This window comes from Pteropus alecto, unplaced genomic scaffold (assembly GCF_000325575.1).
Source record: "Pteropus alecto unplaced genomic scaffold, ASM32557v1 scaffold38, whole genome shotgun sequence".
NCBI classification, from domain to species: Eukaryota; Metazoa; Chordata; class Mammalia; order Chiroptera; family Pteropodidae; genus Pteropus; species Pteropus alecto.
Genome location: NW_006442512.1, coordinates 317,267 through 332,422, shown reverse-complemented (window position 1 = coordinate 332,422; position 15,156 = coordinate 317,267). Strand labels below are relative to the sequence as shown.

General features: G+C 38.5%; 1 protein-coding gene across 13 annotated transcripts in view; it reads left to right on the top strand.

The window, feature by feature from the left end:
• The window catches only part of PEAK1 (pseudopodium enriched atypical kinase 1), a 254,328-nt gene that overhangs the window by 181,409 nt on the left and 57,763 nt on the right, over nucleotides 1-15,156 (top strand). For all 13 annotated transcript variants that reach the window (XM_025040364.1, XM_025040363.1, XM_015597708.2 and 10 more), the window contains one exon: nucleotides 10,695-13,937. In XM_025040364.1, the coding sequence (XP_024896132.1) occupies nucleotides 10,810-13,937 (3,128 nt within the window). In that variant the 5' untranslated portion in view covers nucleotides 10,695-10,809. The remainder of the gene's footprint in view (nucleotides 1-10,694; nucleotides 13,938-15,156) is intronic.

The window sequence follows — 15,156 nt, the reverse complement described above, 5'->3', positions numbered from 1 at the left end:
GGAGACTCACAGACCTTTGAAAATATATACTGGATCCCAGTTTGAAAAGTACTCTTTTAATGTGTTTTTAAGGCATTTTTAAATAACTATTATAAAAATAATTCTTACCTATTTATTAGAACGGGTCTTCCAAATACCCTTACCTGGAAAGACTGTTACACTAGTTTATGGTCTCTTTGAAAGCAATAAATATATTTTTTTAAGTATTGTATAATTCAGACTTTTTCCCTTTAAAAAGTCTAAATATAAATGTTTTTCAGAATGTATTGTTTATTCTTTTCCATAGCTAGGGAAGGCAAAATTTAGTGTGGAAAAATAATACCTCCTACCAAACATACAAGTCATGGAAGAAAATAAAGCCTCCAGATACGATGAAGAGTGGTAACAAATGACAGTTTTGCTTCCTCTGATTATGTTGCTATAAAATTCAAGTATGATTTCTCTCAGAATGATTGACTGTTTTCTTATATCTCTTTCCTTTCTAATTTCTTTTTACCCTCTTCGTCATCTTTTTCTTGCCTTTGAATCTTGTACTGCCTTCTTTTCTCCTTTTCTTATTCTCTTCTTTTAAACCAGAGAGCACCTATCTTTTCTTCACATCTTTTTACAGTCTGGCATCTTCACTTGACAGCTCAGTAGTTGAGGGCAAGGCAACTTCTAGCAGCATCCCACCATTCATTCTCAACCAGCCACTTCAGAGGTCCCTCCAAATAAGGGTGGCTCCTGACTCCAGCTGGACTGGATGAAAGATCATGATTAATTTGCCTCAATATTCATTCGTTCAATACTCTGAAAGCACAAAAAGCACAACTTTGGGGCAGCCTAAATAGCTGATTGTATGTCTGTTAGTTTACTCCACGCTTGCTCTGCAGTGAGCACATGGATCTACCTGGCCCAACTCAAAGCTGAGCTGGGGGAAGCACATGTGTGCTTATTTCTAATGCTTCTTTGTTCAAGGTATAATTCCACTATGGTGGGCAGTGCTACTGCTGCTGAGTGGTTTGCCTTTCAGGTACCACCATGCTGATGTCTAAAGTAGCCTCTGGATGCCATCATGGGTAGCTGAGCTCTACTGTTTGTGCATACAAGCATTGATTCATCCATCCTGGCTTTTCCATTTACCAGATTTGTGACATTGGGCAAGTCTTAGTTTCTTCATTAGTGAAGTGGGGCTAATAGTAGTATATACATCATAGAGTTTTTGTGAGAACTGAGAGTTTTCATGGGTAAAGAGCTTCAGATAGTGCTCGGGACTTAGTAGTAAATGGTACCTAGAATTATTATTATTCAGCAAACATTATTTCATATCTCATATTTTTCAAGCAATCCAAGAGATATAGAGAAGTTCCTTCTAGGAACTTATATAATTACAATACAACATGGTACTATAATAAAGGTATTTAAGGAATCAGGTAAAGTTTCAGCACTGATACCATTTACTCATTCTTGAAGGATAAATTGGGTTTTGCCAAATGAAACAGCATTAGAGGAAATATATTCCAGGCAGAGGGAACAGTTTGTGAACAGAATAAATTGTAAAAGACTATCAAGTCCTTAGCTGTTATTAGATAACATTTTAACCTTTTCTCTGATGTGTACCATCTTAAGTAAGGGTCTAAGGTAGGTTCAGTGAACATTTTGGAACTTATAATCTTATAACAAGTTTATAATAATTACTATTATTTAACTAGTTCATCAAAAAGTTTGAATTTAAAAACTGGATTGGTATTAAGCAAGTTTTAGTTTCTTCTATAAACAGCAAAACCTTATGTCTTAAGATCTTCCCTATTCTGATGATAGCAAAGTACTGTAGTGTGTGTGTGTGTGTGTGTGTGTGTGTGTGTGTGTGTGTGTGTGTGATCTCAAGGAGGTTTCTTTTACTCATGGAATTTCCACTTATGTACCAAATTAGAGCTGTGTTTTATCTCCTACAAATCTTTTCCTGCAGCTTTGCTTTCACTTCCTTTCCCCACCCTTTTAGTCATATGCTGAAGGTTTTAGCAGCTGTTGAGGTATGAGGTCAGCATTTTTATTGTGGAAGAAGGAAAAGTTGGGAACAGTGATATGAGGATACTTGTCACATTTTCTTTTCCTTTTTTTTATATAAGTGACCCATATGTTCCATTACAAAAGCCTAATGAAAACATGGACTTGTAAATTTTACCCTAGTTTCCTAGAGATGGATTGTGTAGAATGACATAGGCAATAGTTCCTTAGTGAGAGTGTCCTTAAAAGCCTATTTACAGCAGTGAGGATTCTTGACTTTGTCTCTGTGGCAATGTGACAGATTTTATGAAGAGAAATAATGGCCTCTGGGAGTCACAGGTTTGGGGAAGGAACTTAGCAGTCCATTCCCCATCCTCCTTTATTATTAACAGATTTTCCTTGGGCACCTTTAGGAAATGTTGTATATATGGTGTTTATATACCACCTACAACACTCTCCCTCTTTTCGTTGACTTGGAAACTGCATTCAGCTTAAGGAGCTCCAGCTCTTTCTGCCCAGCCTGTTTATTGCAAGATTGAAATCCAGCGTGAATTTAATTGTTTAGTATCAAATTTGCTTTAAACTGTTGGACTAGAAGCAAACTAATTATTGTCATTGTATAGCAGTAGAGAGAGTAAAAGCAGTAATAGGTTCTTAAAAAGCTGTCATGACTTGAAGTGCAATAAGTTACTCTTGAATAGCTTTATCTGCAGCCTGAATGGCTTTGGTCTTGAAAGCTGTCAAATATGAAACCATATTTTAGGTCTTGGAATTCTGGCTAGCTTCTAGGGGCAGCTTCAGCCATTAAACTCTCCCATTGACCATTTCATCTGAGGATTTGCTTTGAGATTATAAGGAATGTGGAGGCAAATGAGCTTTTCTTATCAAATATTCTATTTGGGTATTCCATATCAGACCGGTTTTTATTTTTCAGTTGACAGTCCTTTATTATTCAACTTAGGTAAGTCCATATCAGGTCTGTTTTGGCAGATAAATAGAGGACACCAGGTTAGATTGTCATATTTCCTATACTTAAGTGCCTTGGGAGACATTTTTTTTTTCTCAAGCATAACTTTGATGACTAGAGTTTTCTATTTTAGGGGTGTCAATGTTGAGCAGGCAAAGCTGCTAGCTATTGATTGCTATTGAAGTCATTTCACAAGGCAGTAAAGCCTAAGGACTGCTCTTTGGACAGAGCTACACCTGATACAGCTTCTCTTTGTGAGAGCCATTATAAATTAAAATAGTTATGGCACTGTCTTTAAGTGCACATCTTTGTCTCCAAACATAATTAGTGTTGAAAAACGAAAACCTCATAGTTAAGGCTTAGACAGCAGCTCCATCTTGTGCTTGCTAAAGGTGTTTGCTTGGTTCATCTCATGGTTTTATAGCAGCATGAATGCGGATGTACATAGAACTTCTAAAAGAATGTCAAATCCAAGGTCTCAGTTTTATTGATGAGTTTCTGTTGCACACGGCACTGACATAAGCTAATTGTGTTCCTAGTGAATGTGAATCTCATTTGTCTATCCTGTGAGTAATGTTATAGCTGCTAATCAACTCAACAACCATCCCTTGACAGAACTAACCTACTTGCACTCAAAGTAGGGAATTAGTTTTACTATTTATCAACCAGTCTTGGAAAAAGAAAATATACTATACTGTTTATAAAGAGAAAATTTAATTCCTCTCACCACAGTGGATTTAGCTTGGTTAACAAGCTATTAGGCCAGGATGCCTTATTGTATTCAATGCCACGTAGTGCTGAATAGACAGGGAATATTGTTTTTTTGTTTTTGTTTTTTAAGAAAATTCTTGGTGATTGACAGGAACTGTTCCAAACATTAATAGAAATTACTTCTGAGTAACAGGATTGCACGCGATTTCTGTTTTCTTTATGCTTTTCTTATTTCTCACAGAGAGCATATATAAAAGAAAAAATTAAAAACAAAGCATATCGTAGGTAGCTATAGCCTTGAGTCTCAGTTCCAGGTCTTTTTCATTTACTGTATGGGCTATCGTTCTGGGCCTCAGTTTTGCCTCATTTATAAAACAGAAGGATTGATCTAGGGGCCTACTCAGTTTTAACATTCTAAGTTTTGTGATTATTGACCTCTTTTTCCTACCTTTTCAGCCTCGACCACTCATCTGTGTCTTTATCCAATATTAGCATTCAACATGATCTAGTTTCTGCCATCTTAAAATAAGGAAGTCCTTTCTAGACATACCCCTACTTTTCACCTAACTTCTCCAAAAAGTTACCTACACTTAATCTCTCTTATCTCCTCACTCTTCAATGCACCAAAGTCTGCTTTCCATCTCCACCATTGCACCAAAATAGTTCATGCTAAGATCACCAATGAGCTTACAGCACCAAGTCCAGTGGGCACATTTAGGTCCTCATTCTCCATTACCTGCCAGCAGCATTTGAATAATTGTCTTCTTTCCCTTAATGAAATCTCATCTGGCTTCTGTGTCATCACACTTACAGCTATTATTTTTTAGTGTGTCTTTTTTTAATGTGTTCTAGTCTCAGGCTAATAGAAAATGATTTAATCAACTAAGGGATGTATCTTTCAGAATATTTGAAAGAGTAATAAATGCTTTCAAACACTTGAAAAATATATTTGAATCTTATTGAAACAGTAGTTCAGTGATCTCCAGCAAATAATGAACTTAGATTTTGGCTGGTTTGTTGGATTCTTCTTATGGAGTTCTTTCAGTCTGTACTTCTTCCACTGAGGCAGAGTGCTTTATGAGTATTGTTTATAAGGGGCTTAGCTTTGTGTGTGTGTATTTGCAACTCCACCAGCAGTGTATGAGGGTTCCTATTTCTCCACATCCTCTCCAGCATTTGTTATTACTTGTCCTGTTGATTATAGCTATCCCAACAGGTGTGACATGGTATCTCATTGTGGTTTTGATTTGCATTTCCCTAATAGTTAGCGATGTTGAGCATCTTTTCATGTATGTGTTGACCATTTGTATGTCCTCTAGGGAGAAATGTCTGTTCAGGCCCTCTGCCCATTTTTTGATTGGATCATTTGGGTTTTTTTTTGTTGTTGTTATTGAGTTATATGAGTTCTTTGTATATGTTGGATATTAAGCCCTTATCGGAGGCACTGCTTGCAAATATATTTTCCTATTCGGATGGTTGTCTCTGCCTTGTCAACAGTTTCTTTTGCTGAGGAGAAGCTTTTAAGTTTGGTGTAGTCCCATTCATTTTTTTAGCTTTTACTTCCCTTGCCTTTGAGGTCAGATTCATAAAATCCTCTTTAAGTCCAAGGTCTTTGAGTTTAGTTCCTGTGTTTTCTTCTAAGCACTTTATTGTTTCAGGTCTTCTATTCAGGTCTTTAATCCATTTTGAGTTAATTTTGGTGTGTGGTGATAGGCAGTAGTCTAGTTTCATTCTTTTGCAGGTGGCTTTCCAGTTTTCCCAGCACCATTTATTGAAGAGGCTTTTCTTTCTCCACTATATGTTTTTGGCTTTTATTTTGTCACCCTATTCTCCCGGCCTCTCAACCCCGCTCCCCTCTGTACATCACCAAATTGTCCACTATATTTATGAGTCTATTTTTGATTAGTTTGTTTTTTGTTCCTTAGATACTGCATCTTTTTAATATGTTGCTGTATTCAGTTTGCTATTATCTTTTTTAGGATTTTTGTATCTGTGTTCATGAGAGATAGCAGTCTGTAACTTTCTTTTTTTCTGTTATCTTTACTAGGTTTTGGTATGAGGGTAATATTGGCCTCATAAAATGAGTTGGAAGTATTGCCTCCTCTTCGATTTTTTGGAAGAGTTTGAGGAGAGTAGATATTAAGTCTTCTTTGAATGTTTGGTAGAATTCACTGGTGAAGCCATCTGGTCCTGGACTTTTACTTTTTGGTAGGTTTTTTGATGATTGTTTCAATTTTTATATGGCTGATAGATCTATTCAGATTGTCGAGTTCTTCTTGATTCAGTCTACGAAGGTTGTATTTTTCTAAGTACTGGTCCATTTCCTCTAGGTTATTAAATTAGGTGTTATATACTGTTTCATAGTATTCTTTTTAAGATCCTTTGTATTTCTGCAGTGTCTGTCGTAATTTCCCCTCTTTCATCCCTGATTTTATTTGTGTCTTTTCTCTTTCTTTAGTGAGTCTAGCCAGGGGTTTGCCAATTTTATTATCCTTCTCAAAGAACCAGCTCTTTGTTGCATTTGTTTTTTCTACTATTTTTTTTGTTTTCAATTTCCTTTAGTTCTGCTCTAATTTTGGTTATATCTTTCCTTCTGCCGACTTTAGGCTTCATTTGTTCTTCCATTTCTAGTTTTTTAAGATGAAGCGTTAGGTTGTTTATTTGGGCTCGTTCTTGTTTTTGGAGATAGGCCTTTATCAATAAGTTATGATCAGAGGATATGGTTGGTATGATTTCAACCCTCTTATATTTGTTGAGGCTATCTCTGTGTCCCAGTATGTGGTCAGTCCTTGAGAATGTTCCATGTGCACTAGAGAAGAATATATAAGCAGCTGTTTTGGGATGGAAGGCTCTGTAAATGTCAATTATTTCCAGTTTGTCTAATGTGTCATTTAAGGATGTTATTTCCTTATTGATTTTCTGTTTGGATGAGCTGTCCATATCCGACAGTGGGGTATTTAGGTCCCCTACTACGATGGTGTTTTAGTCTGTTTCTCTCTTTAGTTCTGTTAGTATTTGCTTTATTTTGGGGCTTCCTGATTGGGAGCATAGATATTAATAAGTGTTATGTCTTCTTGGTATATAACACTCGGAGCATAGATATTAATAAGTGTTATATGTCTTTATCATTATGAAGTGTCCCTCAGTATCTTTCTGTACCTTTTTGATATTGAAGTCTATTTTTTCCAATATTAGTACCCAACTCCTGCTTTTCTCTGAATGCCATTTGCTGGAAATATCATTTTCTACCCTTTCGCTTTGAGTCTCTATTTGTCTTTGGAACTGAGATGTGTCTCCTGGAGGCAGCATATGGTTGGGTTTTCTTTTTTGATCCATTCTGCAACTCTTTGTCTTTTTATTGGTGAGTTCAGTTCATTTATATTTAGGTTGATTATTGCAATATGAAATCTGCTTATAGCCATTTTATCTTTTGCTTTCTGGTAGCTCGATGTTTCCATTGCTTCCTTTTTATGTGTTTCTGTTTTCTTTATTTTGGTTGGCTTTTGTGGATTTTCCCTCTTGGCCTTCTTGTTTTATGTTATATACTTCCATTCTAAATCTTTGCCCTGTGGTTACCACTATGAATATGAAAAGGATAGTTATATATATATAGTAGTTCCTTTTCTTCTGCCTGTGCCTTATCTCCATTCTCCTTTGTGAATTTGGATCTTTGAATCCTCCCCTTTTCAGTCATTGTTGTCTCATTTTGTCCCTATATATGCTGAATGTTCATTACTATCTTGCTATAGCAAATCTCTTCTTATTTTAAGCTTATAATGGCCTGGTCCTAGTAAGGGTTGCACTCCTCTGCTTCTATCAGCCTGCTAGTCTCTTTACTCCTAATTATGTTTTTTTTTGTTATTGTTGGTTGTAGTGGTGGGTTTTTGTTTGTTTGTTTGTTTGTTTGTTTGTCATTTTGTTTTAGGTGAGCTGATCTCTTTCAGTATTTCCTGTAGTACAGGCCTCATAGTGGAGAAATTCCTAAGTTTTTGTATGTCTGAAAAGGTCTTTATTTCTCCTTCATATCTAAAGGCGAGCTTAGCTGGATACATTATTCTTGGCTGGTAGTTACTTTCACGTGATAGTTTAAATATTTGATTCCATTCCTTTCTGGCTTTTAAGGTCTGCACTGAGAAGTCTGATGATAATCTAATGGATTTCCTTTATACGTTACTGTTTTCTTCTCCCTGGCTGCCTTGAGAATTCTATCTTTGTCATTGATTTTTGATAACTTTAATACAGTGTGTCTTGGTGAAGGCCTTTTTGGGTTGAGATAATTGGGTGTTCTGTTGACTTCTTGAATTTCAAGCTCCAGCTCATTCCTTAGATTTGGGGGGCAGGGGTGTTAAATCTCCTTGCTAAAGAACTCATTCTGCTCATCTAGTCATTTTTTAATTCCTGAAATTGTTGATATGATTCATTTTGGATCTCATTGAGTTTTTTCAGAAGTACCATCCTGAATCTCTATCATTTAAGTCGCATATTTCTATATCTCTAAGCTTATTATCTGGAGACTTTTCTCTTTCTTTCTTAGATGCTTTGTCGCCTTGATTGTTCGTTCATAGTGTTTAATGGACTGTTTCTTTGCCTGGACATTAATGGAAGTGTATTCTGCTTTTTTTTTTCCCCCCCAGAAAGAATATTATATAATGGGCCCTAGTCTGTTTCAAGGAAAGCGCTTTTCTTTTAGTAGGTGGCGTCTAAGCCTCTTGGATCTATACTTTATATAAAGTCTTAATAATGTCTTTTTTTCTCTTATAGATATTTAATCACACTTGCTACTCGCAGTCTCAGTTCCAGTCAGTTGTTAGTGTTAGTTTCTGTAGTGTTTCTTCTGGGGTTTCACAGTTTTCGGGCTTGGAGTCTATGGGGGGAAGGGCCTTGGTTTTGAAACCATGGTGGGTAAAAATCAACTGTTGTTTATCTTCCATTCCTACTTTTCTGCCGTCCCCGTTTCTCTGCTTTCTGACCTGATGACCTGGCACTGCCTCTGGCCACAGGGAGCTCACAGTTCTCCTAGGCAGAGCTGTTCAGGGAACTCACCACACTTTATCCCCTCACCCTCCTCCTACAGGGAGTTCCGGCTGTGAGAGGCAGCTTCTTTGTTTCTCCCAGTCCACTGCCTGACACTGGGGTTCTGACCTGTGGTATCTTTTATGCTCAGATGCCATGCTCTGACGTCCTGGAAGTTTGGCTGTTTTTCGTTGATTTTTGGATGTTCAGCTTATTGTTGTTTCAAGGGGATAGGTCTGGGGGCATCTCTCTGCTACGTTTCTGATGTCAGTCTGTGTATATATTTTTTTAAGAGAATATATTTTTCTTCTTTATAAGCATGTTGAAACTTGGCAAAAACTCTGGGTTTCTGACCAAAGCAAGGATCCTGTCACTGTCATTGTACAGGAATAGAGTTAACCTTTCCATTTATGAAAATAGTTCTTACATGTACATGCCTACTGCCAACTTTATTATAATATCCAATGTAGAAATGGAAGACTGTAGTGATGTTCTGTGGGAAGATCTGCAGCTATGTCCCTAAGATGAGAGAGAGCCACAAGATTTATTTTTAAAAAGATAAACCTTAAAACCAGCACATTTAATCAACCAGTGTTTATTCACCGTATTATACTAGACATGTAAAGATGAATAAGATGTAGCCCAGGCCTTAAAGAAACTCAAAAACTTCTTTAAGTGAGGAAACAGACAATTAAAAAATGAAAGTGCTTGTTCATCGAGATATGTCTGAATGGCTTTGATAGTGCCATGGAGTAGCCCAGTGGAATCTAGAGTTTAAGGCTACCTGATTTTCAAGACATATGCTAGAAGGGAGGCAAGGACCATATCATGAAAGCTAAGGGGCTTGTATTCCATACTATAACTCAGAGGTTCCACTACCTCAATGCTCAAGGAATTACCTGGAGAATTTGTTGTAAAAAATCAGATTCCTGGACTGATCCCTCAGAGATTGACTCGGTACATCTAGGGTGGTTTCCTAGGTGGTTCTTATTTCGCTAGCAACCTGCAGTCTGCACACTGACATTTAGTAAGATTAAACCACAGAATAATTAAGCTAGATAAGAAGATGATCATATTAGCATTTTAGAAAGTAAAATTTGGTGGTAGTATAGAATAGTTGGAATCACCTGAGAATCTCATTAAAATGTGGATTCTAATCCAGTAACTCTGGGATTGACCCTAAGATACTGCCTTTCTAACAAGCTCCCAGATTAGATTGATAATGCTTAACTGACTACACCTTGACTGACAAGTGTAGAGAGGTTAGATTGGAATGGGGTGAGACTACAGATGCGAAGATCAGTTATCAGTTTATTGCAGGAATCTAGGCAACAGATGGTGAATATTTGAATTATTCCGTGTCTGGTAATGGCAAGAACGAGTTCTAGTGAAATGTAATAAATAAAATTGGCAAGACTAGGGAGTTAGTAAGATGTGGAGTTTGAAGTGAGGGGAGAGGTGTCAAGAATGGTCTAAAGGTTGAAGCTTAACAATTGAGGTGAATGATAGTGACATTAACTGAACTAGGATAAAAGACAAGAGTAAGAAGGGGTCTGGGGAGTAGAGGAGGGATAGAGTAAAATAGTTTCTTGAACTTGAGGAAAGAGGTAGTTAGAGGATTAGTTTTTAATGCATTGAGTTTGAGGAGTCTATGAGATATTCAAAATATATAGAGAGGGTAGAAGAAGAACCCACAGTGGCCTAAGAAATGTCAGATTGGTAGATAACAGAGCAGTTTCAAAGGCATTTCCGGGGGGAAAGTCACAGTATCATTGCCAGAGACATCAACTGAAGGATTAGATATGGTTCCAGAACAATGCATAAAATTATGGTTAAAAAACTAACTTTCTAAAGTGCTGATTGGCTAAAGGGAGTTCAGAATGTATTCAAATTAGTTTTTCTCTCAATCTTTTAATTTAAGGAACAGGGCCAATTTTATCAAGCTATTCATCATGAAAAGCCTCATAGTGCCTTTTGCATTCAGATTTTCTTCCTTTCCCCTCCCTATCCCCCACAGGTTGATCACATTTAACAAGAGCTGCTGTGATACATAGGGGAGGTGAAAACTAACGGATGAAAGTATTGCCATGCACTGAAAGGAAAGCATTGTTTATGAAGTTCTATTTTAAAAAATGTCTGCTTGTAGCACCTTTACTGAACACGTTTGGAAACCTGGAGAATGCAAGAACTGCTTTAAACCTAAAAGCTTGCACCAGTTTCCCCCAGACCCTGAGAAGGCACCCATCACCCATGGCAATGTGAAAACTAATGCCAATCACAGTAACAACCACCGCATCAGGAACACCGGAAACTTCCGGCCTCCTGTGGCTAAAAAACCCACTATAGCTGTGAAGCCCACTATGATGGTAGCAGATGGGCAAAGTATATGTGGTGAGCTTAGTATCCAAGAACACAGTGAGAACAAACCTGTCATCATAGGGAGAAACCAAAACAGGACAGCCTTGACTCAGAAACCACTTAATAATAATAATGAAGAGGATATCGAAGGATTTAGCCGTGTTCCTAAACCTTATGACAATAATGATAGTGCAAAGAAGATACCAAATAACAATAATGGACTAACTGAAGTGTTGAAGGAGATAGCAGGCTTGGATACTACTCCTCAGATAAGAGGAAATGAAACAAACTCTAGAGAAACATTCTTAGAAAGAATAAATGATTGCTATAAACGATCATTGGAAAGAAAGCTTCCACCAAGTTGCATGATGGGTGGGATGAAGGATACTCAGGGCAAGCACGTTATTCTGAGTGGGAGCACAGAAGTGATCAGTAATGAAGGGGGCCGGTTCTGTTACCCAGAGTTTTCTAGTGGTGAGGAGAGTGAGGAAGATGAACTTTTCAGTAACATGGAGGAGGAGCATGAGAGCTGGGATGAGAGTGATGAAGAGCTGTTGGCCATGGAGATTCGCATGAGAGGGCAACCTCGCTTCGCAAACTTTAGGGCAAACACTTTATCTCCTGTTCGATTCTGTGTGGACAAAAAATGGAATACTGTTCCTCTACGAAATAAGTCTCTGCAGAGAATCTGTGCTGTAGATTATGATGACAGTTATGATGAAATCCTGAATGGTTATGAAGAGAATTCCGTGGTCTCCTATGTACCAGGAAGTATTCAGAGCATGGTGTCATCTGACTCCACATCACCAGAATCTTCTTTAACAGAAGAATCACGTTCAGAGACAGCCAGTAGTATATCCCAGAAGATTTGTAATGGGGGAGTATCTCCTGGTAACCCAGGAGATTCTAAGGACATGAAGGAAAGTGAGCCCAATTATGAAAGTCTCTCTGGCAATAATCAGGAGAAAGATTTATCACAAGCATCCAGAAGCTCAGTGAAAGTTCCAGAGACACATAAAGCAGTCCTTGCTCTCCGATTAGAAGAGAAAGATGGCAAGATTGCTGTACAAACTGAGAAGGAAGAAAGTAAAGCCTCTACGGATATTGCTGGGCAAGCAGTAACCATAAACCTCATTCCTGTAGAAGAACAAGCGAAGCCCTACCGTGTTGTGAATCTTGAACAGCCATTGTGCAAGCCATATACTGTCGTGGACGTGTCCGCAGCCATGGCCAGTGAGCACCTGGAGGGCCCTGTTAATAGCCCCAAGACAAAAAGCTCATCTTCTACTCCAAACTCTCCAGTAACATCACCTGCATTGACATCAGGACTCATAAGTGCCCATTCCCAGAAATCCAGTGCAATTCGATACCAGGAAGTTTGGACTTCCAGTACTAGTCCACGACAAAAGATCCCTAAGGTAGAATTAATTAGTAGTGGAACTGGACCAAATGTCCCTCCAAGGAAAAACTGTCACAAATCAGCACCTACTTCACCTATAGCTACAAACATTTCCTCCAGAACCATCCCTGTTAAGTCACCTAATCTGTCTGAAATAAAATTTAATAGTTATAACAATGCTGGTATGCCACCTTTTCCAATAATCATTCATGATGAGCCGGCTTATGCTCGGAGTTCCAAAAATGCTGTCAAGGTTCCTATTGTAATCAATCCAAATGCATATGACAATCTAGCCATTTATAAAAGTTTTCTCGGAACAAGTGGAGAACTTTCAGTGAAGGAAAAAACCACAAGTATAATAAGCCATACTTACGAAGAAATAGAAACTGCAAGCAAAGTGTCTGATGACACCACTAGCAAACCCACTGAATGCCCCCAAGCTAAAGGGTTTTCAAACAGCACAGAGCGTAAAAGGGGCTCAGTGGCTCAGAAGGTCCAGGAATTTAACAGCTGTCTTAACAGAGGTCAGTCTTCACCACAGAGAAGCTATAGTTCCAGCCACAACTCCCCAACAAAGATCCAGAGAACCACTCAAGAACCTGTTGCCAAAATAGAAGGCACTCAGGAGTCTCAGATAGCGGGCAGTGGCAGCAGCACCAGGGAGAAAGCAAGTACAGTGCTTTCTCAGATTGTGGCTTCTATCCAACCCCCACAGTCTCCTCCAGAAATGCCCCAGTCTGGCCCTAAAGCTTGCAGTGTGGAAGAGCTATATGCAGTTCCCCCAGATGTTGATGCTGCTAAGAGTACACCAGTCCGGCCCAAATCTCTCTTTACGTCTCAGCCCAGTAGTGAGGCTGAAGCACCTCAGACCACAGAAAATCTTACCACCAAAGTACAGAAAGATCCTCTGGCAAAGCCAGTCACCACCCCTCCCTCCAAATTAGTGACTAATCCCCAAGGTGAGCTACCACCTCCTTTTCCCCCACCACGCTCTACTTCCTCCCCTTACCATGCAAGTAACCTTTTGCAGAAGCATTTCACCAACTGGACAAAGCCAGCCAGCTCTACCAGGTCAACAGAAGCCGAATCAGTTTTGCACTCTGAAAGCAGCAGGCGGGCAGCTGATGCAAAACCTAAACGCTGGATATCATTTAAAAGCTTCTTCCGCCGTCGGAAAACAGATGAGGAGGATGATAAAGAGAAAGACCGAGAGAAAGGGAAACTGGTGGGCCTGGATGGCACAGTCATCCACATGCTGCCCCCTCCTCCAGTTCAGCGCCATCACTGGTTCACAGAGGCAAAAGGAGAATCCAGTGAGAAGCCAGCCATCATCTTCATGTACAGGTGCGACCCTGCCCAAGGCCACCTCAGTGTGGATCAGAGCAAGGCCAGGGCAGACCAGTCAACAATCATGGAGAAGGGTGGAACAGAGGATGGTTTACTACAGGACCTAGAGAAGAAAAGGAGTCATTCTTCTCCACAGATTCCTAAAAAAATTCTCAGGTATGTAAAATAGACTGGCAGAATATGGGAAATTTTTAAACACATTTTCAGGTCCTAAGTTTTTTTATATCTTTAAGATTACAGAAGAGCCATTTTTGTTTGTAAGTAGCACTTAGTGGCCATCTATCTATAACTGCATTCCAAGATTAGCATATTATTAAAGTGATCTTATTGCATTGGACAAGATTTATGGCCCTGGAACTTTAAAGTAGCCTGCTACATTCTGGTGAATGCAGAGGAGCTTTCACCTAGAAAAGCAAATAAATCCATAACACCTTAATAGCAATAAATAATATGTTACTTTGAAATGCTATGATAGTGTGCAGACAAAACAGGATTAAATGAATAAATGGTGGTACTGTTCTTCCCCTCACTGTAGATGACATAAAACTCTTCAAGCAATTCTATTTGGCTCACCAAGTTGTTATCTCTATATGCAGTAGTTTATTTTAAGGGAATATTTGGTTTTTCATTGCTGTCTCTTTCTGTCCTTCCAAGTGTTGCAGAGTGGAGTGGGGGTGGGACATAGTGTACAAGCTGTTAATAGTTATTTCACATGTAAATGAGATTGGAGACATTGGTTATTGATATTGAGACCTATGCTTTAATCCTCAGTTCAGCCAGGCAGAGTGTATACCCACATCAGTTCTCTAGGCATTAGTTTTCTTTAATACTGTAATAACTGTTTAATGATCATCTACTCTGTGTAAGGCACATCCCAAATATTTATCTCAAATCCTTATGACAGTCCTACAGATTGGTTGTACTCTTCAGATGAGGAAACTAAAAATCTAGTAAGTTAAGAATTGACCACATTTACACAGCTAGTCAGAGTCAGAATTCAAACCCTGATCTGCCTCACTCTAAAGCTTGTATTCTTCCTATAATGTTAACATTGTTAATCAATACAAGATCAAACAAAATTTTTATATTTTGTCTTTTAATCATTCACAAACTTTAGGAAGCTTAAGTTTTTTCTTTCTCATTTGTATTGTAAGCATCATTAATGAACTACCAATAAAAACAAGGAACTACTATCCCAGTTTTGTAATAAATGGGATGATTTCCTTATATCTCCTGTCTTTTTATGCTTAGAGATATGCTCCAGGTGCTTCATTCATCTGATTCTGAGTCATCCTCCCTCCTGATTGACAGTAAAACTTCTGTAACAGGTGTGATCTCTCTGGCAAGGACAATAAACTGGGCAGATTCTCTCACC